At 38.9% G+C, this 23,949-nt stretch overlaps 1 protein-coding gene across 12 annotated transcripts in view; it reads left to right on the top strand.

The window, feature by feature from the left end:
* Positions 1-23,949, top strand: part of IQSEC1 (IQ motif and Sec7 domain ArfGEF 1) — a 323,964-nt gene that overhangs the window by 117,888 nt on the left and 182,127 nt on the right. For 7 of the 12 annotated variants that reach the window (XM_033140854.1, XM_033140852.1, XM_033140837.1 and 4 more), the window contains one exon: positions 3,966-4,052. The exons of the other annotated variants lie outside the window; for them this stretch is intronic. In XM_033140854.1, the coding sequence (XP_032996745.1) occupies positions 3,966-4,052 (87 nt within the window). The remainder of the gene's footprint in view (positions 1-3,965; positions 4,053-23,949) is intronic. 12 annotated transcript variants of the gene reach the window in all.

Genomic DNA, 23,949 nt, shown 5'->3' with positions numbered 1-23,949 from the left:
ATTTTGAAATAATAAACTTATATCTCACCAGGAGAATACTGTGCCTTCTTGGTTTGCTGTCCAGGTGTTAACTGTTGAAGGACAATTTCACAGGCCCTTCTCTCCCTTCATAGAACCATAGAATTGTAATTTTGGAAGGACCCTGAGACTCAATCCCCAGCAATGCAGGAACCGGCTTATAGTTGTACTGCACAGCCATTTAAATAGATGGCACTTTCAAAGAGACGGTTATCCTGTGTAAAGGAGGTCTCATGACACACCCTACTCCAGAAACCCAATTTACAAAAATATAGATTACAACAACCACCCCTATTTTTAAAAGCAACGAGTACAGTGGCATTCCTGCATTCATGCTTTATTTTTACTTACGTGATTTGCCAGTAAATCATGGGAGTGGTTGCCCAGCTGATCCAAGCACTTTCCTATCCCAAATGGCTTCTGACTGCGCATCATATTCCCACCCCTGAAAATCTGAGATGCACTTCCAACGGCCTTTCCTTTTATGTTAACAGCCACCCAATCAGTCGCTCTCATTCTCTGTTCTCTACCTCTTCCTTGCTCTTCACCTGACCCTCCCACCCACCAAAGCTCTCAAAGAGGTGCGCAGTAAGATGAAATGAGGGAAATTGCAATAAATAATTACTCTAAAAATAATTTTGCTACAATTACTGCATGCAACCAGTAGTAATCACTAGATCACACTGCAGAGGAAAGCCTTCTTAAACAAAAATGTATTTAGTAGCGAAAGTATCTGAACTTAAAAATAATACAATTTATGTCAGTTTCTTTGCTTACTTGAGAAAGAGAGGGAGATGAGAGACAAAGGAGCTGAATGTGGTTTCATCTTTGGAACATGGCTCCGAGTTCCAAACTGCATATTAAATTGGAGGTTGGTGAGTGGAGCTGATAGTTTTCTTTGTGTAAACAGGAGACGGAATCTATCTTCCATCGCTTGTCGCTGTCTCAATTCATATTGCCCCACCCCCAGTTTAAGCCTGCATTTTTTATTTCTATGCCGATTAGCCAGATGGTGTATTTGTATTGGGACAGAGATGCAGCCAGAAAGGGTTTGACAACTGATGAACATGGTTGTAGAAGATGCTGTTCATTTGCTAATGTTTTATTAAACAAATATTAGCTTTCAGAGTAGTACATGGTTTGTTTACAGTAGGAAATACAGTCTACAGATAGAAGCTGGTCCACAAATTGTACTTTGAAGTTATAGTGACTGGGAAATATCAAGGGACCACTGTGCAAAGTGATTGTATGGGGAAATATGGCTTTAGATTTTTTAATTTCAGACTTATTTCTAATATGAAATTCTGCTTATAATAAAAGGTACTAATGATGACATGGTGGCACTGGTAAGTCATGTTATAAGCATACAGTTCTTCGGGTGATAGCCAAAGCCCCAGATCCCAAAATACTGTATTCAGCTTTTTGAGCAAGGACTGATTTATTACTGTTTATGGTACTTAGAAATTAGAGGCATTTAATGGCTGTTCAGGAAAAAACCAACTTGGGAATTAAAGGATGCTTGAAGGAAATTAAGACTGAAATGGAAAACAAAACAAAACTTTGCAGCATATCTTCAGTAGGAAGACTTTTAAAAATTTAAATTATTTGCAAAACAGCCCATCAAACTCTTTTGAGTTTTATTGCTGCCCAAAATATGTTTCGAGATTTTCAAACACCTCCCACTGCTTTTGGTTGAGTATAACAATCAGTCTTCTTAGCTTTGAACATTTTGGATAAACAATATGATTCATGTTTAATTAGATATATTTCTCCTTGCTATCATAGATAATATTGCTTATTTAACAAAATCTGTATACCGTTTAACTATAAATAAAAGCTCTAAGCAGTTTTCAAAGAATATAAAATACATGGTAACATTGTCAGTAAAAATAAATGTTAAGACAAGTTTATAAAAAGCAAAATGAGTAAAATAAACTTTACATGTGGATCATGCTGGGATCAACAATGAAATAATACAACATTCCTAAACAATCTCAATGATAAAGTTTGCTCCACTCTTCACACACTGTGAATGCATTTTACATGGAGCTGCCAAAACTTAGCAGCCTTAAAGCCACTTCAAACATACCAAAGTTCAGATCAGAGAGGTAGTCAGTATTTTCATGAAAAGCTGGATACATTATACAATAAGGTGTTTATACATACATATTTCCTGATGACATACACTTTAGATCATTTCAACTGTAATGCCAAACCATGGTTTGACCATCCTTGGACTAAGTTGCTGCCCTGTCCCTTTTCCCCTTGTGCATTGTTCCAGTTCTCTTCTAGGCTTCCTAGTTTCGACAAACCATTTGGCTTGCCATTATATCTGAATCAGCCAACTATGGCTTCTCCCCCAAATCACAGTTAGAAACCATAGTTTTAAGTGGATTTTCATTTTTCGTTGGAGGGACAAACACAAACCATAGTTTGCCAATTCATCTGCAGTGGCAAACTGTATGCCTTGTCCAAACCCGCAAGTCAGATAGGGAAGCAGAATGCATAAGGGGATGTGGATAGGGCCGAGTCGAAGCCCACAGGTGGGCAAACTATGGTTCGATATTACATTTGAACTCACTGTTGTGGGAAAAACCTGACTGTAAGTCATCACACATTACAACCCAAGGGGAAAGTGTGACCATCTGTTTTCAACTGTATAGTAGAATATAGTAAGTAGAATATTCTCACTTGCTAATGATGTTTCTGATGTAAGTCTTAGCAGCAAGAGTCAGAGCAACCTGACCTTCATTTTTAAAAGATTAGTGCTTGACTCCCTCCTCTTTCTGGAGACAGACAGCATGACATATTTCTGCTTAACTCGTCTTTTTGATCTTTTAAGAGGATGACCTCATAGGACTCTGACTTTAATCACCTGAAACTAAAAATACACTGTGCTTATTGAAGCTCCCGGGAAACTGCCATGAGCAAAAGAAGCAAAGAGAGCCAAGTGGAGTACTTTTAATAAACATTATTATAATCTTTTCATGAATAGTCTCAAGTTTTATTTTGAATAATGGATGTCAGCTAGTGAATACCAGTTTTATCAGATCATTGGTGTGGGTTTTCATCTTCACCATCTTATCCAGATTGATTTATTCAGGAAATTTGATTTTGTGGTTTCATCACACAATATTTTCTGTACTAAACCAAACTTAAAATGTTCATAACACATGTCAGCCATGAAGCATACTACTACTACTATTCATCTCACATTTTGTTTTATTTGTTGTATCGTTTTGTGTCATCTTATGCATTGCTATTATTTTTCCAATTTTGTTTGACTGGTTTAATTGCAGGTGCATACTGAGAAATAATATATATTCTTTTCATGCTAAAAAGGGCTTACTGAACATACATTGGTACTTGGTTCCATGGAATTAAAAGGAAAATAGGATTTTGCATAATTACATAAATAGTTCATTATCTTAAGAAATTATACCACAAGCTTATTAAAATATTATATTTATTTGAGTATCTGATTATTTTCCTAGTGCCTGAAAGCAGAACAGAATTTGGAGTAGTTTAAAATAACAGCTAGACTGGTGCAGAGTGATCCGCATATCTTGCTTCATATTTCTGCAGAAATCCTAACCAACCCTTAACTTATATCTTTGCTATTACTGTACAGAATATAGCAAAGACATCCATTTTAAAAACTTGTTATACATTTAGGGGGTTTTTCCCACCCCAACAACATTTTAACTCTTCATTGTAATCACCCATCATACTCATTTCTGATTATGCGTACATTTGTATGGGGATTATTCCCCTTTATTTTTCAGTAATTGGAGTTTGAGAGTTTTAATATATTTATTTTATTTTTTAGAAAGGGGGGGGGAAGCTTATTGAAACATTTCAGATATAACCATTAGCACCCACCTTTCCATTAGAAAGCCCCTTGATAGACACTCAGTGTGTTGACTTTGTTTTTCCTTGTGTCATAGGTCTATAAATACTCTGCACCAGTTTTGCTGTCCAGCTCCATTGTACCATACCCAGCTCACTGTCCCTGCCACACACTCAAAGTACAGGTAAGAGTAGTTATGGTCCACCCACTTTTTCCTTTCATAGATAGGACTGACCATTTATTATATTTATTTTTGGTACCTCTATATTATAATTTTTTTACTTTAAAAATCACATTTTAAAACATTTAAGCACACACTATTTTATAGTATAGGTCTAAGTAGAATTTCCACAGAAAATCAGTATAGCGTCTCCAGTTCCCCCCAGTTTATAAGTTCACTAAATAAACAAATGCCGTGACATTTAAACAATTAGTGTCTGCATACATCAATGAGGGCGCTTTCAAGCAAACACATAGAACGCCCTCAAGACCTTGAGACCATGCTCTGCTGCTCCCTTCCACTCCTCCTTTGCCTGCCCAAGATAAATATACCTCAGGCAAAACAGTGCCCATAAGCAGGTCTGTGTTTGCTGTGATCTTGCTCATGAGCATGCAAGGAGGGTGTGCCACCTATTTGAAAACCTCTTTCCAGTGCTCATGCTCAACTCATAACATACACATCTATGAAGTCCTGAGGTCTTCCTTCCTGAGACTAAGGGCCGATTCCAAATTATTATCGGTAATCACTTTTTTTCCAGGAAAGAAGATTCAAAGCGACTTGTGAAAGAAGTGTGAGTCAAAGCTCACTCATTAACACCGTTCTGTGAACTATAGTCTCTAAAGCAGGAATGTAGTTTCACTTGGGACCACATTCTTGGGAGGGGGGAATGCTCCCCTGCACAGACCACCTCTCTTCCTCAGCCCACCCCATTCAGCCTCAATCAGTGTAGCCTCTGATGCAACCTTGGAATCTCCCTTACCTTGTCTTTGGCCTAGTGCTGCTATCATTGCAGCAGTAGGAGAAGAGGTGCTATCAGGCATGTAAGAACATAAGAAGTTGCCTTATACAGAGTCGGACCATCCATTTAGTTCAGTTCTATCTATACTAACTGGCAGTGGCTCTTTGGGATTTCATGCAATATTTCACGTAGGAAGCAATGGATTGAACCTGGAAAGCAGATGCTCTGTCAGTGAGCTGTGGCACTTCCCCATAGAGTTTGGATGCCAAACTTATAGATTGTGGCTCCTACTGTGTCCTAGCTATAGTGCTCTGTTGTTGGATCTCAGATAACACATGTACAAGACCTGTGTGCCTTGTGGCAACAATGGAGCTTGATCAGAGACAAGTTTGAGAGATTCTGGACTGAGGTAACAGGCCACATGCAGTCCACAGGCTGCAGGTTGTTCTGTCCCAAAGGCTGGAGCACAAAGTTCTCATTTGCAAAGCAAGTCCTAATGGCTGGGCTCCAAGCGGTTTCCCATAACAATGCTTTGCAATGCAGAGCTGTATGAGCCCTAGCTATTAGGGCTTGCTTTGCCAATTGATACACAGAATTGGGGGGGGGGTGGAATCCAGAGGAAAGTGGGTAACTACATTGTGCCAAATGATCACACTAGTGTGCATTCAACTGGCATTCTGGTGGGAAGAACAAGGCAGCATAAAGAGCTCTGCATTTCCCTGTTCACCCAAACCAATGGCTTCAGTTACAAGCAAGGAGATTCCGACTAAACATCAGAAAGAACTTTCTGGCGGTAAGAATTGTTTGACAGTGGAATGGACTCACTCGGAAGGTGGTGGCCTGTCCATCATTGGAGGTTTTTAAGCAGAGGTAGGATGGTCACAGATGCTTTATCTGATATTCCCACATAGCAGGTTGTTGGACTAGACTAGATGGTCCTCAGGGTTTCTTCCAACTCTACAAGCCTACGATTCTTTGACAATGCAAATAAAAGGGGGGAAATAGGAGGAGGAAAGACCCTTTGCTGCTACAGCATCTGGGTTCTTTTTAAATTAAAAAAGAGCAGGGGGAAATGTGTTTTATTTACCCTTTTCAGAAACAATTCCTGCTTTGCTCTGCATCCTGAAACCCACCAGAATGCCTCCCACAATTTGAACCTGCAAAGCAGGGTGGGGAATTTTTTGCACAGCTCTGAATTAGGCTAGATTAGAACGGTCAGCAGTGTGTTTGGTCCCCTGGCTGCTTCAGTCTTCAAGTAGGTATGCAAGGTTTATTGTGAGGGCAGGCAGGTTTCCACTTAAAGCTATGAGCTGCAAATCCCTCCCTCCCTCCGCAGGAGTCCCATATACTGATCTTTTCCCTATTCCCAATGCAAAGTAGGCACACAAAAGCTAGAGCCTACCAGCCTTTGGTTGAACAGTAAATTAACGTCCTTTTTAATGTGTAATCTAGTGTGGATTAGCTTTCTGCATTGCACATGTCATGATTAACTAGATATTACAACAGACCAACACTTTTATTTTCCTTTCTAAATCCATTGCATATAAAAACCACATCAGTTGGTGGCTTTTATCACACAGGCATCTGGATAAGTGTTTGGAGATGCTTGAATCCTACATAGATTTTGAAGTTTCTAATGACTGACTTTCTATGGGATATTTACACAGTACAAAATAAAATACATATTTAGGGCTGTGAAAAATGGACACATAATTTTCTTTATTTCATCAGTAAAAGTGAGTTAAGTTATTTATAATTTGCCAGCTCATGAATAACACCCGTGTAAAATATTGTAAATATGGGGTTGAAAAAGGGTTGTGCTCACCTTGTGCTAGTAAAAAGAAGATAATCAGCAGTGAAACCTAAGTCTGTAAATGGATATGCATAAGTTTGTTGCTTTCATAATTGTGTGTTTCCCACATAGTTCATGTATTGCATATTTCTTTTCCATCATTTAAGCATTTTTCCTTTGTTTTGCCTTATATTTGGTTTTCTTCCATCATAAATATAAGCATTTTGGAATCAGTGAATGTGCTATCCACTTGTATGTGCTCCTGGTATTGTTAATCCAACTTGCCCAAGCCAATGACACATGAAATAGGTTTTCCCCATTTGTTTTTAAGTATATCTTAATCTTTGCTGTAGAATGCTTGTGCAGGTCTTGTGACCTACTAAGTCAATGGCATCCTTCCAGTTCTATAAGGCAGGCATTCTACTAGGAGCTCAATAAATGTCCTAGCTCTGCTGTTTGCCTGGGCTTTAAAAAAAAGGTTGTAAACACTGGTGGTCTGCTTCCACCTTAACGGGTCACAAGATGCAGGACTGCTGTAGCCAAGTAGTGGTTTTGCACAAGAGGAAACTTGTTTAGTAGGAACAATTTAAAAACACCCTTAAATGACCTTTTGCAGTGCTTTGCTGAGCTGGGCTTCAGTGCATACAATACAGTTCAGAATCACTTTAGGATTGCAGCATTACCGGTAATTCGTTAATCAACTTATTAACACATATAATAAATATGTAACGAATAATGGTGACAAAAGCCTTTTGTCTACAGGTAGTTTGAGCAAAGATCTTTAGGGTGTGTGAACAATGCCAGCATTGTTTTCACTACAACAAATTCTGAAAAACATGCAGTTACTTTTTATTATTCCATTCCATTCTCCTATAAATTATATTGGATTGAGTTATATTGAGTTCATCCATGCTCAGTTGGTGCTCATTTTGATCCTTAAAAGTACTCCTGTAACTTTTTTTAAGGAACATCCCAAAGTACTCTTTCAAAGTAAAAAATCCGAAATGGTAGTCTCTGTATGCGGGGATTCTTTGCTGGAGCCTCCCGTGTGCAGGACAGGGTCAACTGCACACGGGATACCAGTTGCTGGGGGTCTGCGGCCAGCGCCTCACGGGCGTCCTTGCACGGGCGCCGGCCAAGCCTGCGAACGGGACAGCCGGTAATTCCGAAGCTTGACTCACACCGTGCCGTTGTCCGCCAGGCTGAATCTGAAGGGTGCGTGAGTAGTTCAGATGAAAAGGTGCCTCGTAACTGAACCTGGAAGCACTTGCGACCTCCTAAATTGTTCCCTTAAGTAACGTACCCAAATAAAAGGTGGCCAAAACTACGGCCAAGTAAAAGAGCTATTAGGCTACGAAAAAAATTAAATTAAGACGAAATAAAGACAGACAACCATTGTTTCTTTTGATGGCTTTGGCTAACCCGCATGGGCTTCTACTTTTCTCTATGCCTCGACTGTTCTAAGACTATCTAAGCTATCTAGCCCTGAACCGCCAATTCTTCCGCAAGTTCTAAGCTAACTAAATCTTTACCGCCAATTCTTCCGCAAGACTAATCTATGCTAAAACTAAAGCTAGCTAAACCTTTACCGCCAATTCTTCCGCAAGTTAACCTCTCTACCTCCTGCACGCGCTTCCAACCCAAGCAACCCGTTCCCCAAAAACCCAGCTACCTGAACGACTGATTAATCCTAACTATCCGCCCAAAATGGGGAGCCGCAGCCTTTTATTGACAACCAACAAGCAACGTCATGATTGATACTTTTACCAATCAGAACACTGTTGCTGCCCTTGAAAAGGGCGGGAAGCAGATTAACTGACCATTAACAAGTTTAAACCTTTGGAGCCAAAAAATCTAAGCGGAGGGATCTCAGTGGCAAGACGCCCACTGAGTCCTGCTTTCACTTTCGCTTTTACTCGGATGAATACGTTAAATAGTGCATATTATTGACATTACATAAACATAAACAATCGCGGGTGCAAAGACACCCACGGAGTGTATTCCCACATCTGTATTGGAAATTCAGTCCTTTATTCTCCATCATAATTCGTACAGTACTCAAGCTTGACTTTGTGTTTTTCTTTCTTCAAATATTTAACATAACATGCTTTTAGATTTGATAGTTCTCATAGTATAGGAGTGGGCAGCCTTCTAGGCCACTTGCAAGCGGATGGGGCAGCAGGTGATATGACTCTCATTTTGTACAGTCCCACCACACAAGTCATAAGCTTCTGCATGTGCATCTCTCTATCCAGGCAAGCAGGAGGCATTATTCCATTTCAAGAATGCATACCAGCCAGGGAGGAATAACAGGAGGGCTGTGTCCTGTCCCAAGGGTGAGATAGAGAGGGCTGGAAAACTGCATTGACACACACACACTGCGGCCTGAGGTTCTCCACCCCTTTCACCTGCAACTCTTCAGTACCAGCAGCAATATCTCAAGACATTTTGTGTGACACTATTATTGCACACACCTCTTTTCCAGTTAAGTGTCTGTTTGGCAACTTAACAAAAGCCATTCCTAGTCTTGAAGTTAGTAGTCAGATGCCTTCATTTATAGTTTATTTTTAGATTGATTCCTTTGGGTTATTTTCCAAATAAATCTTGAAATCTAATACAAAGCATGAATTCATGGCTTTTGTTCTATTTTTGTAGTCCCTAATAGGTACAAATAAATGTAAGGCGTTGTGTTATTCCTACTGGGATATATACACATAGAAAGCCACTAAAACTGTGCCTCCCCTTCTTGAATATACTGATGCTGCCGATAGCTAATTGATGGACATTTCAGTCACTGCTACACTTTTTCCCTAGCAGGCAAATTATGCATCATTTTTAAATAATTAATAAGGAGTGAATGTGTGTTTGTAACATAAAAGAAAACCCAAACACTTTTCTTTCTTACTTCTACACTGGTCAAACTATACTGGGGAGAGAAGGGCCTTGTCAAAGGCAAGTAGCCAACATAATGCCCTCTAGATGTTGCTGGCCAGCACGGGCAATAGTCAAGAATGAGGTGTGCATTTTAATTATGCATCATATGTTTTAACGTGTGTGTGTAAAATAAGTAAGTGATGGAATTTTGGATCCAGCAACATATGTAGGGCACCATGTTGACTTCCCAGGTCTAGGGCCACTTGATGTGGTCCCATTGCTGAAGCTAAGCAAGTGTGAGCCTGGTCCGTGCTTGAATGGACGACTACCAGGCAGCCCCATGTGCACTGATTTTAAGACCCATGATGGAAAGAAGATAGAATATAGATAAAACAAATAACTTTAGTTGCAAAATCAATGTATTGTTTTTGTGAACTGCTTTGAGGGTTGTTGTTGTTTTACAATCAAGTGGTGCATAAATTTTATAAAAGAAATAAAATAAATCAATGCAATTATCTCAATATAATAATGTGCCATGTAGCAACAAGCCATCCTTGTTGTTTATCTCCTCATTCTAAGTGTTACGTTTCTTCTTCCACCATATGTTTGGGATGAGTTCCAAAGGCTGTGCCAGCAGAAGGCTGCTCATGCAAACAACCTTTCATCTCCCCTTGAGAAACATCTCCAGACAGTCAAACGGCTTCCTAAATAGAGCAGTTTGTGTTGTGGAGGAATGCCTGATCTGAGGCAATTCCCCACTTCCCACTGTAAACTTCTAGGACACAACCCACACTGTTCAGGGAGGCAGCTGCCCTCTGTAAAGGCTTTGGAGAATGGAGTACACAAAGGAATGAAGGTTACATGTAATCAAAACATACAAATAGAAGACATTCACTTTTATGCCATTGGACATCTTATACTGTAAATAAATAAACTCCCCCAAATTTCTTTTTTTGTTTGACATACTATCATATTTAGTATATGTCAATTTATTTCAATTTTGATGCACATGGAATGATTTGACAGCTTTCATCCTAATCATGCCAAGCATTCCTTGTTTACATTTCTGATCCTTCTGAATTCTCATGTCCATTTCTCAACACATTACCTGAGCATCTTGAAACTAGAGACTTTCTCTCTTCTTTCCCCCCCAGTGATGCCTGTGAAAGCAAAAAGATATTGCAAAGGATGTTATAGTACCAAAGAAATCCCTTCATTTTCTTGCAGTACCTACCTGCATAATGTTTGTTCAACACCTCTATGAGGTAAAATCATTATTCTGACAATTTTTTCTTATTTTGAAATTAATTGCAATTTTTTGTTTTGTTTTCACAAATCATGGTGAGTAGCATTTTAGCAAAGTTCTGTTTTCAAAGCAGCAGCAGCAGCAAAAGAAAATGTTAAGTGGTCAACCATATTGCTTATCTTCATGGCAAGCAATGTTGTTCAGCATTTATATTCACCTTTTAAATATTAGTAGGCAGAGTCCTGCATTACTGTGGTGGATTACTGGGACCACTGGGGGAAAAATACATGTGACCATATTTAGTTCTGCACTCAATCAGACTTGTGCACAACCTGATTATAACCAAGGGACCTGAAATTACTAGGAGGGAACAAGTGCTGTTTACGGGTTATTTGTAAGACCGAAGAACCTATATATGATGGAAAATGATCTAAGCTTGTTCAATGCTTTTTTTCAAAATCTATTCTCAAAGCTGCATGGGCATGATTATCCTTTTCCTACTCACCGTACCCTGCATATTTTTATTCTCATTCCTGCTTTTTCACAATAATATGCATTCCTATGGACAGTCAGCTGTTCTTCTACGATATATTTGCAGAATGGAAGATACAATGGTAAGAATGAAACTTTGAAAGGATCATGAATATGAATAACTTCTGATTGAATTGGGTTGACATTTGGGTTGTTTAGCCTTTGACTTGGAGAAGGTAAACTAAATCCTAAGTTTCCTTCTATATGTTAGAGAAGCCTTCTATTATACATATACATGAAACATTTTTATAAGTCTATAATCTGACCTGAATTTGCAGTGAATGGGTAAGCAGGGATACATTGGTTTAGTGTGATGGAATAATGTGCAGGATCCCAGAGGGGAGATCATAATGTCCTTTGTTCATCCCCAAGCATTTTGCTGATGTGCTACACTGAGCCATGGTTTGACTAGTTTGTCATCCAAACCCAGACTCATTGTTTAGTTCTCTCCAGACAAGCCACAAGTTGTTATCTATGGGACAAACTTTGGTTATAGTTTGTAGTTTGTCTAGAGAGAGCTAAACTATAGCTTAACCTAGTGCAGTATCCAAAAGCAAAGAAAGATCAAAGGAGCCACAGTTTCCTCTCCAGAAGCTTGCATTTTTGTTCATTTGCACTAAGCCAAATTAGGAAGCTGCATGGATGGCTCTGAGGTACCCAGTTAGACTTTTCACTTGTTTCTCAAACAGCAAACATCCCATTGCCAAAGCTGTGCAGCAAACCACTTTAGAACTCAATTATCAGAAAAAGCAGTTGAAGGATGGGCAAGCTGCTTTTCAAAGAAAACAGTCAAAGCCCCACTTAATGATTTGCTGTGTATTATAATAAAATATAAAACTATTATGAATTGATATTCAGAATAAGGGCTTTTTAATAGTAGCACATGGTTATCCAATATTGAATGGCACCCTCTACTGAAGTAGCCATGTTTTAAAGCAAATTTCTATGCCTATGATGTAGAGAGAGAGAAAAACTTAAATCTATCCATTTGCAATGCATTTGGCATTATACCTGGCAAATACAATGAGTGATAGTGTTTGGCTCTAGATTTTCTTTCTCTTTCCTATTCCTTTCTGTTATTCTTCTTTAGCTAGCTATTTAATTAAAGGAGATGGTTACTGTTGGTCATGCTGATGATGAAGGGACTTCCTTCAGCTTCCTCCCACCTTAGGTTAAAAGTGTAGGTTAAAACCAATGGAGGTATTCCACATTTCTTTTGCAATTTGAGTGTTAGACCTGGTTTGTAGCATTATTAATGATGCTGGCAACTCAGGAGACTTGGAAGCAGAGTTCTTACCTCTGTGTGTCATTTTTTAAAGAGAGTACTGCCATATTTGTAAGAAGTAATTCTTGATAGAACATAGTCCTGTAGGTGTACCTGGAAAAGTCCTAAATGAAATTTATTTTTTGAACTTAATAACCAAACGTCTTGTAATGTGGGGGCAAAATAAGTAAACCATGTTTCCAGTGAAAGGTGCAGTTACTAACACTGACACTGTCTAGGAATCCAAATGAAATGAGGCTGAAATTTCCTTTCTGTATTATTACAAAAGGGCTGTATTATTCTTAAATACTTTGTTCTCCTAACAATGTCCCTTTATGATTCTGTTCCTCTATCTCTTTTTCCCCCTCCTTGGCAGGGAAGATAATGTTCTACACCAGTTCTGTTGTCCACCTTCTGGGTCTAGTAGTCCATCTTCAAGATAACAGAGAAGTTCTGAGTCGCTAAACTGTGCAGTCAGAGTTCCACATCTGTACATTCCACTCCCTCTTCTTTCTCTGGCTGGTGTGTATGGAACTGACACTAACTTGCATGGATACACTAAAGGTTCTGGTTTGCAGCGAATTCAGATATGTTCAGAAGGGTATATGGCTGCCTAATCATTTCCACCCAGCATTTTCTACTATACGTTTTCACAACCCTCTTTATATGTTCTTATGTTATTTTGAACGGCCATAGAATGTAAACCAATATGTAAATCTCACATTTTTTAAAAACTAAAATAAAAAGTACCATAAATCTGACTTTTGTACAGTTTTGTTGCATACAGTCCCAATGACTTTTTCAGTTTATGTTCTAATGGTAATTAGTAATCCTTTAGATAAATCTCATTCTCTCTCTCTCTCTCTCTCTCTCTCTCTCTCTCTCTCTCTCTCGGCCTGCCTTCCTCCCAGCATTTCACAACATTGTTGTTCTGGGCTTTTGCAATACTGTCCAATCTGCAATTTAGAAATGAGCCTGAATTTTTCAATTTTGGGATCTGGGGCTGCTATTTATCTTACCTAGGTTTTTAAACATCAGATTTTATAAGATTTCAATTGTATCTGTGAGAACCATATTTCCTCAGTGTTTAAGAGAACTTTTGTGCCTTTGACTGTTAGCTGAATATCTGTTAAGTGTGTTTCCGAGGGAATATGCATTGTGTGTATATGACACTGATGGACCCACACTATTTCAATGGGAAGATCAAACCTGACATCATTGGGATAAAATAATTATATTTCTATGTTGTGTGGAAGCCCACATGGGTACTTGACGAATGTGGAAATTGCTTTGAAGGTCAACGATCCACATGGGAGAAAAAATAATTCAGTGCAGCCAAACTGGCTGGTTGCATTTTATTATGCTAAGCGTTTGCTAACCTTTTATATTTTTAACTTCTTTCTTTTTATCTAATATAATGCTTTCCTTTATCTTATACTCTCTTTTTGGTCCTTCTTGGCATTATTCCAGTAGTATCTTTCATACTAAGGGAGGCAGTTTTAAGAGCAAAAAAGCAAAATGTATATATGTTCCAAGTGTTTTGCCGACCCTGTCAATCCACAAATATTAAGTACAATGCTCATGTGATTCCATCTGTATAGTGTTCTTTTAATATAAGATGTTGAGCAGTAAGACGGGATGCAGTAATATAAGTTCTGATAAGGATAATGTAGTATCATTGTGTAAATGTCTGGATTTTGCGGGAATTATTAGCCTTTTACTTTATTTAGGAAGGAATACCTCATAGAGGGTAAAATTTTCTGTTGTTGTGACTTGCTTTTCTTTTTCACAAACAAAAACAATAATTATCTCTGCCCTCAGTGTAGTGATGTATAGCACTGTAATTACTCCTTTTCTCACCCACTGAGATGTCTGGAATCTTTTAATCTAATTATAATTTTGTTTGTGCGTGTAAAGGCAAAAATAGAAGGGCCTATTCTATGTAACGAAGTTCAAAGCATTCAGTTTGCGTGCCAGTTTGCAAGATTAATAAAAAGGATGCTGATTAGTCTGGCCATAGTTACATTTAAGTTTGAGGTTTTTCCCCTCTCTCTTTTGCTTTTTGTGAAGGGCAACACAAGTTGGATCTTCGCTACCAGCTGTGGCTGTGCTTGGTTCTGTTCCTTTTTAAGCTTTCCAATTAAGAAGGCAGTCTTTGGACTTGTACGCTCTTGGTGTGTGAAATCCTTTACATCCGTAAGGTCTTTGAAACAACATTTTTGTGTGTCAGAAAAGCTGATGTTCAGTACTACAGTGGAAGCCGGATATCCCATTTTCCTTTGGAAACATGCTTGTATATCTTGTTCTTCTTCAGCACTGGAGCAGGCAGATTTATCCCCTCATTAACATGTTGAGATGTAAGCAGGCAAAGGAATTACTTTATAAAATAGAACAGAAAAACACTGCTGGGGAGAGAGGGAGCCATCCTGTCCACTGAACTTGTTTAAACTTCCATATCTGGCAGCACAGGCTGTATTTTCTACTGTGCATGAATGGATCTTTCAACAAACGTACTTAACATGCATATAAAAAAAAAAGTTGGGAGGATGAAAATAATGTTCCTTTTGCCAATCTCAATCGTGTGTAGCTCCTGCAAAATAAGTTTATAATAACTTTGAGAGAATGGCTTGAACAAAAAGACTCAATTTGGCACTTTATCACTGGGAAAGCTTGGAAATCTGGCCACAGATCTCTAGTGGGATACAGCTCTGCAATGTGGGTCAGCCCCAGGACATGTGAACTTTAGCTTTTGCCAAAACGTTTTATAATCATTTACTTCCTTGAGATACATCATACTTACCAATAGCTCAAAATTTCATGACCTATAATAATGGATGTTTTACTTCCCCTTCAATGGAACAGATAGCAGTTCAAAACCTACAGTTTTACATAAATTGTAATAATAATAATCAGAATAAGCACATGTTCCCAGATGGACTTTTGACAAAATAATGAAAGCTGTTTTTCAAATGAAATAAGCATATGCTAGTGAAAATGTCAACATAACGATGGTTGGTGGTTAATTTTTTTTTTTTACTGTAGTCTTAAATTGAGTATATTTCTTTGGCATTATTTTCTAAGTCCTTGCTGAGGAAATGTAACAAAACATGAAATGAATTGCACAAACATACTTGTTTCAAGTAAATGTAGATTAATTTTGGTCTTGGAGTATACATCTGTCTCTTTCCCCTTCCTTACATTGTGAGGTGCTGTGCTGGCGAGGGCATTAATTCTAGTATTTGCTCTTTTATTCCCTGAACTTGGGCACCATGGCTTATCATTTACTCAGCTAGGACATGTCTGCGCTTGAGTGACCTACTTCCGTTACCGTGCTTTGTGGGCATGCACCCTTCTCATCATTTCCTGCAATCACTATTTAATATAATATTTATTTTAAAAAACACAACAAATTGCAGAATCTTTAAGGGATGCAAAAGTGACTTCAACATGCAACCTTATTGGGAATCTGTTATTTAGATAGGCAGAAAGATTACAATAAAAAGACCGCAACTCAGATCCAGGATGGCATGAATCTATGGAGCCCTGCGAAATGTTTGCTCTTAAGGTCTCCTGGACCTGGAGAAAGGGCAGTATGTGAAAGAAGTAGTTGAGAGGTAAGGAAGCAAGAGACATGAGAGTCAAATGGAAGGCCTGTAACTAGTAGCAGAAGTAAAACAGCTGAGTTTCCTAAATCTATGGGCACATTCACCTGGAAGGCGCATGTTACAGAAGTCAAGGAAGATCCCTTGGGCTTGTTCTGGCTGATTGGTGTTAAGCTTTGCTAATCTGGCTGGCTACTCTTCTGTTCCCTCCTTTATCCTTTAGCCTGCATGGTAAAGGTAAAGGGACCCCTGACCGTTAGGTCCAGTCGTGGACAACTCTGGGGTTGCGGCACTCATCTCGCTTTACTGGCCGAGGGAGCTGGCGTACAGCTTCCAGGTCATGTGGCTAGCATGACTAAGCCGCTTCTGGCAAACCAGAGCAGCGCACAGAAATGCTGTTTACCTTCCCGCCTGAGCGGTACTTATTTATCTACTAGCACTTTTGACATGCTTTTGAACTGCTAGGTGGGTGGGAGCTGGGACCGAGCAATGGGAGTTCACCCTGTCGCGGGGATTTGAACCGCCGACCTTCCAATCAGCAAGCCCTAGACCACAGCACCACCCACGTCCCAGAGCCTTCATGGTACACAGGCTCAATCCTTGCCTGACAACCTCAGGACTTGCTGTATGTAGGCTTGGGAGTTTGCCACTTGTTTTAGCTTTGATTCCACAAGACTACTTCCGCAGCTGGAGTCGGTGGTTCATAATGTGGCTTATGCATTTCCAGAATGTAAGCTGTTGTGCATTTTGTTTCATCCACTGTTTGTTTGTTTTTTTATTAAAAAGATAGTGCTGCCCACACACCAAACTTATGATTAATGCATGGTGAGTCATAATACATTCTTGCTTTTAACAAACAACAGTGTTTAGCATTTAGCATTCAGTCTTGTCAGCTTTGTCAAAACTATAAAAATGCAACAGTATGTGAGTCATAGTAATTCAAAATGTGCCTCCTTCTGCAATCGAATTTGAAACAGCTATAAATAGGCTAATCAAGAACAATTTCCATTCTAAAAAATAATGCAACTTGCATTCCACAAGGATACCTGCATATGGAAGCTAGAGGGAGCTCTGATGCTGTGAGTTCCAAAACATTCACAGAGTTGTTCAGCATTTCTGGTTGAGATTGTCATTTCTGTTTTGTGTTTGCAAGTTTCTAAAATGCAAAAAAGGAGATAGCTACCATTAGTCTTACCTGTTATTGGTCTGTTCTCGTAAAAAAAAAAAGTGCCAGTAACACTGAATATAGTTAGAATAGAATATCATTTTTTTCTTCAGAGCTATGATAGTTCCTCTAGTCTAGTGAATGCTTCATCATCTGTTACAATTTATGAAAATCACAGACCTGTTTTAGATATGTTCACTGTTTTCGTTGTCATTGAGTCTAGTGTTGATCTTACACCAAAACTTAACCTGGAGGTATGAAGGGAAAATTTAAGGAATGGCAGACCTTCATATGTTGGGTCACTGCTGTATCTGCAAACAGGCAGAGATTATGCACACTTTAAATTTACTGTGAGGTCATAGTACCAGGCTTTATACATAAGCAACACAGGTATGAAAAACTATGGGAAAATAATTTTAACCCAGTAAAAATGTTTGTTGAGTCATTAGTAGAATGATAGCCAGCGTGGGCTCTCCAGGTATTTTGGATTACATCTCCCATCAGCCAGAATGGTCATTGGTCAGAGATCATGGGAGTTGCAGTCTGGAACATCTGAAGTCACCACATTTGCTATCCCTTCTCATGCTTATACCACAAATCTTAAGCTAAGTTCATTTCATATTTTTAGACAAGGTTAAATATATTCAGCCCGTGTAAGAGTTTTGGGTTTGTTTTTTAATTTATTAGATAGGCTTGGATTAAACAAAAACAAAAACCCATACACAATCAACTAGTTCTGTGTGCCTGCAGAATGAAGGTACTACAGGTTGTTTTTGTGATTTTTGGTAACAGCGGGCCATTCTCATGCCGTATGGCAGTGTGCTTTTGAAACAGAAGAATTTCAAAAGCACTTCGTAATATAAAATGTGGGTCACAGCAGCTGCTGTTCAAAGAAAAGCATTCAGAAATGCTTCTGGGTATTCATAAGCCCTTGGGTATACTGAAATGGCTCTTTGAATCCTGGTCTTTAATTTTCTGCATAATACAGTAGAATTTATTCACTAATTAAGAAAACAGCAACACATTTTTTGTGAGGTGCTTTGCAACAGACAATATTGACAAATCAGTAGGGCACCGGATTCAGGGACACAACAGCTATGTTCAGATTTGGTGGAGACATTAGTGGAGAAAGCAGTTTCTCCGTCAGGCGGACTTTGGTATTTGAAATTTCAGCAGCACCCTGTGCAAAGCCAAAATTTTGTGCTCCTCCACCTCTTGCCTTCCATTCTGCTCAATTCACTATGTGAATTCGGTGTGGTGTGGTTTTTATTTTTTTGCACAATTTGAGAAAAAAAATAGTAACTCTGAAAAAAGTGCACCTTGGTAAATGTGTCAGTCACTGAAGAGATGTTAAAAGTACTGTAAACTGAAAGTGTGTCCACATAAAATCAGAGGTGTAGGTAATCATAGTAAGTTTCTAGTTGACTTTAAGGATTGCTTCCATAATGAAAGTTGGAGACAAAAATGCAAATAGGTTGTTCTTCCCAATTTTCATGTTTAGTTCATCATTTTAAGTTTTTGTCTGAAAATCACACTTCTGTGCTAGATTGAAGAACATGAAGCCATATGCAACGTTTTCTCCTATTCCTGTTCTGAGAAGTACTCAGACTGGCAGGATAAACACACATTCACAATGGTTATTTCCATTTCCCAAGATGACAGAGACTACTTATATAAAATATTTTGCTACTTAAATGAATCTAAAATTTCTTCCCTTCACACAAACCCCTGTGCAAGGCTTTGAGCAAGCTTGTCTCAAAACGTTTTTATGAGCAACTCAACTATTTGCCTTATTCACCCTGTTTCTCATACTATAAAGCAGGCACCCCCAAACTCAGCCCTCCAGATGTTTTGGGACTACAATTCCCATCATCCCTGACCACTGGTCCTGTTAGCTAGGGATGATGGGAGCTGTAGTCCCAAAACATCTGGAGGGCCAAGTTTGGGGTGCCTGCTGTAAATTAACTCCTGATACACTGTAGTCCTGCACTGCAAAGGCTGCTAACACTTCATTAAGAGTTCACAGAACATTTTATCCTTCCACTTATATTGCAAAACTATGTAAGTAGACTTATGTGCTCCCCTGAAAACTGGTTGTGTTGGGGGATCCTTTGCAAAGGGGAGAGGGAATCAACACAAACTGCCTCCCTCCTTTCACAGATGGAAATCTAAACTAGATCAGAAGTCCTTCTGAAAATGGAAGGCATCTTTCCATTGATGGAAGGGATGCTTAGGATCAAAGGGAAAAAATTAGTTTCACCTTACCTGCTTCTTTATTTCTGACACATTTTCAATTCTATTTGCTGATTTAATTCCTGACTTTTCTGAATAGGAATTTGTGGCAGGAAGGTAAACAGCATTTCCATGCTCTATGGTACTCATTACAGTGCTCCGTGTGCCAGAAGCGGTTTAGTCATGCAGGCCACATGACCCGGAAAAGCTGTCTGCAGACAAACACCAGCTTCCTCAGCCTGAAAGCGGAGATGAGCGCTACATCTCATAGTTGATTTCGACTGAACTTAACTGTCCAGGGGTCCTTTACCTACTAACCTACTAGCTAATATCCATCCATAATGATTTCTCAAGTACTTTCTTACAATATCCTGTCAGAAATGGCAAATAAAAGTTCCAGAATGATCTTTCATCTTTTTTCAGAACTGGGTTCTAACTTAAGCCTCAGCCTGCAACATAACTAAGCATGTTTTTGTCATATTTGTCTTTCTTCCTGTGAGTATCTCCCACTCTCCATTTTCCTTCTCTCTCATTTTCTTTATAATACAGAGTTAAATTGATTGGACGCTGCAAGGATACACACTTTGGGCCAGGTCACAACCCAGTTGTGGGTGCTTAGATAAAAATTGGAAACCAAATACACCATTTTGTGCCTGAAGAAACCATAACCTTGATCAGATATAGCAAATGACCTTCCATAACAACAGATTTCTTGTAATAGCTCCTTGTTTTATATTAAGTAAAGCAATTTCGTATCGTTCTATTCTGGTTGTACATGAACTTTGCATTCTGTGTTCATAATAAGGTGCCATGTACTTTTGATTTTGTGAGCATGGGTAACACAGTTGCTGAGGACTTTTCCTAAATGTGGCAGATGTTTCTGACAAGTTTGTTTGGTAGCTAGGCATGAAGAGTCTGATTAAAGCAATTTTAATCTTCTTTGTTCTTAGTTAATCAGTGAACTGTCAGCCGAGTCCTATCAATGCCAGCTGCCCATGAAATTGACAAGATTGCTACTCTGATACTTTTTCTTCCCCTTCTACCACCACCCAATCCTCTAACCTTATTCAAACACAAACAAAATTGTCTCCGGGCTAGAGAATAACAAAAATTAGGTTTGACCATTTTATAAAGTGAAAACCAGTAGACTAGATCAGTTGACTATGTATGTATGTATGCATGTATGTATGTATGTACGTATGTATGTATGTACTGGTACAAAGAAACAATATCTCCAGTAGAAAGAGGACATGTTGAACAGTTTAGCTCTTCATCCTCCTTGTTATGAACTGTGAGTTCATAATGCCTGCAGGCATCATATATTCCATCAAAAACAAAACAAAGCTGGTCTATATAATGTGCATTATTAAAAATATTTGAAGAGGGTGAGGAAAATAGGAAGTGCAGGCACTAGGGATTTTCCAAGTCACCTCACAAGCAAGCCATGTCAGTGAAAACAGAACTAGCATTACTTTCCGACTAGTAAAGGTGGAAAACGTAGTCCCAGTGAAGTACACAGCAGAAAAGTAAGCTCTAAGGGTGCAGGGGTTGGCAAACTTTTTCAGCAGGGGGCCGGTCCACTGTCCCTCAGACCTTGTGGGGGCCGGACTATATTTTGAAAAGAAAAAAGAACTAATTCATATGCCCCACAAATAACTCAGAGATGCATTTTAAATAAAAGGACACATTCTACTCATGTAAAAACACGCTGATTCCCGGACCGTCCACGGGCTGGATTTAGAAGGCGATTGGGCCGCATCCGACCCCTGGGCCTTAGTTTGCCTACCCATGTTCCAAGGCCGTCAACACTGTCACATCCTCCTACTTCCTCCTTGAGGACCGAGAGGAGGAGGCATCTGGAAGGGCTTGAGCCTTTGCAAATGCTCCATGTAAGCGTGCCCAAAATCTGCACAGGCATTCAATCCCTTTCATGGAAAGGTGGTCATTTGCTCCAATTCCACCTTTCATTACTTTCATGGTCTTTGTTCCAATTAATTGTACAAAATTGTTCCCCTGATTTTGGTGTAGAACTGAGGTGTGTGGTTGTGGTAACTTAAACAATTCCATGATGCAAATATTCTGTGTAAGGAAGCCGCTTTGTTAAAATAATAAAAAATGTGGTTATTTAAGCCATTTACTTCCAGACAATTTAGGGTGCCAGCCTGGTGTAGTGGTTAAGAGCGGTAGACTCGTAATCTGGTGACCCGGGTTCGTGTCTCCGCTCCTCCACATGCAGCTGCTGGGTGACCTTGGGCTAGTCACACTTCTTTGAAGTCTCTCAGCCCCACTCACCTCACAGAGTGTTTGTTGTGGGGGAGGAAGGGAAAGGAGAATGTTAGCCGCTTTGAGACTCCTTCAGGTAGTGATAAAGCGGGATATCAAATCCGAACTCTTCTTCTTCTTTTTATTGAAAGGCAGAAGGTGGGCACTGATGTGGTAACTACAGCTGGAGAAAAGCTACTTTCTACTTGCCAGCTGATCTCTTTCCACCGCTATCACCTGCTGCTACATTATTATTATTATTATTATTATTATTATTATTATTATTATTATTATTATGGTACTTCACTTTCACATATCAAGAATTTAAAGGCTTCACTGAGAAAGCCCGAATCAAACACTGTCTGGGCCTTTTTGGCTGCATTTCTTGTGTTTGAAGATAAGAGCCTTTCCAACCAATTTCACTACTTAAATATAATTATCTTTGTCCCATTTCCCCCTGTTTGAAATAGCAATAAGAGGAGAAAAGATTCCCCATTGTGAATGTGTTCCAAAACCTATAGATTGTCAACTGCAGGGAGCCTTTGACCCTCTCTGTTGGACAGCTTCATGTCCTGCTACTCATATTCTTTTTCTTGCTCTTTAAGTGCAAGCGGTTAAAAAAAAAAGGAATATACCAAACCCATTCTGTTCCTGAACTATAATATAGAATTCTTATAATTTCTGGACGAACAGAACTATAATCAGACTTATTTAATTTCAGAACTGATTAAGCAGTCTCCCCACCACCACCGCCGCCAACTTCCTATGTAATGGAGTTGGGCAATCAAATCAGCTGAATGGCTGTGAAAATCTCAGGTGCCATGTGTATAATCATTCTCAATTATTGTTTGCTTTAAAATAAAAGGCAATTTCTCTTCACTAGGTAGTGCTTACTATATGGTTTTCTTCACAGAGGGAAAGATACTGACCAATGTGGTACCTTTTGCCTTTATTTCCATTCTTAGCATGTGGTTTGCTAGCTTTCTAGTTATTTTTAAACCTTTGTACTTCAACAGGGAAATATAATGGTACTATGTGTTTGCTTTTTCTGGCAACAATTCAAAAGTTGAATGATTTTGTAGTTAGTTAATCTTCCTTGTTAATGCTTTTAGCAAAATTGTAATCTTTTTTAGTCTGTTGTAGCCACACACACACAACACACAACACAATTAACATGTTTGTGTTTCATAAGCTTCTTCAATCTAGCACTTCAAGGAGGTGGTTTTTGCTAGAGCTTTGATAAAGCAGCAGTCAGTATTATTTGTTACAGAATCAAACTTTGTGTCTTTGGGGAGGATATTATTACACTTATTTTACATTATTAGATCTGGTATGACCCCCTAAAGTGTACAACTATGGTTTTATATACATTTCTGCTAATATCTGCCTAAAACAAGTTGTCATTTTGTGCACACAACATTCAAACATTGCAAGGTCATGGAGGTTCATGCCAGAATATAACACAAAGGATGCAGTGGCTGAATAATGTGACGTATAAATCGGACCTTGGTGTAATAATTGCCTAAAATGTTGAAAGGTATCCCTATGAGTTATTGAACAAGATTATTTCAATTTTCCAGAACACTTAAATCATGGATGATGAAACACAGTTCTAGAAGGCTCCAAAAGATGAAAGTCCATTCTTTGAATGGGTTTTGTTTATCCCATCATTATAAAGCTGTCATAAAGCTGAAAAATTAGCTGGAAGTGTGATAGGTATAGGTGAAGAGGAGGATGCTGAAGCTTTACAAGTCTGCTTTATTCATTGGCTCCTGTTACTGGAATGAATGAACAATTGCAAGTGGATCTACTTGAAATAGCTAAAATTCCTGGGGTATAGCTTTGATCATCACAGGGCACATTATGAAATACAGCAGTGAACAAAGTGTGATGGGGTGGTAATGATACTACTGTATATACCTGCATCCTTGTACCTACAGTTGGCTCCCAAAATAGTTAAATGATTGGGCAACCCATTCAAAAGTTTGGGCAATATGGGATGATGGGTATGGCAGAATGCTTAATTTGTATGGGCATGCAAGAGTCAAGCCATTTGACATGTTTGTGTTTAGCTATGTTTATGTCCAGTTTTTTTTCAAATGCTTCCACTTGAAATAAAGGAAATGAGAGCCGGAAAACAACAGATATGAAGAG

This window comes from Lacerta agilis, chromosome 2 (assembly GCF_009819535.1).
Source record: "Lacerta agilis isolate rLacAgi1 chromosome 2, rLacAgi1.pri, whole genome shotgun sequence".
NCBI classification, from domain to species: Eukaryota; Metazoa; Chordata; class Lepidosauria; order Squamata; family Lacertidae; genus Lacerta; species Lacerta agilis.
This window is presented reverse-complemented; position numbering and strand designations above follow the sequence as displayed.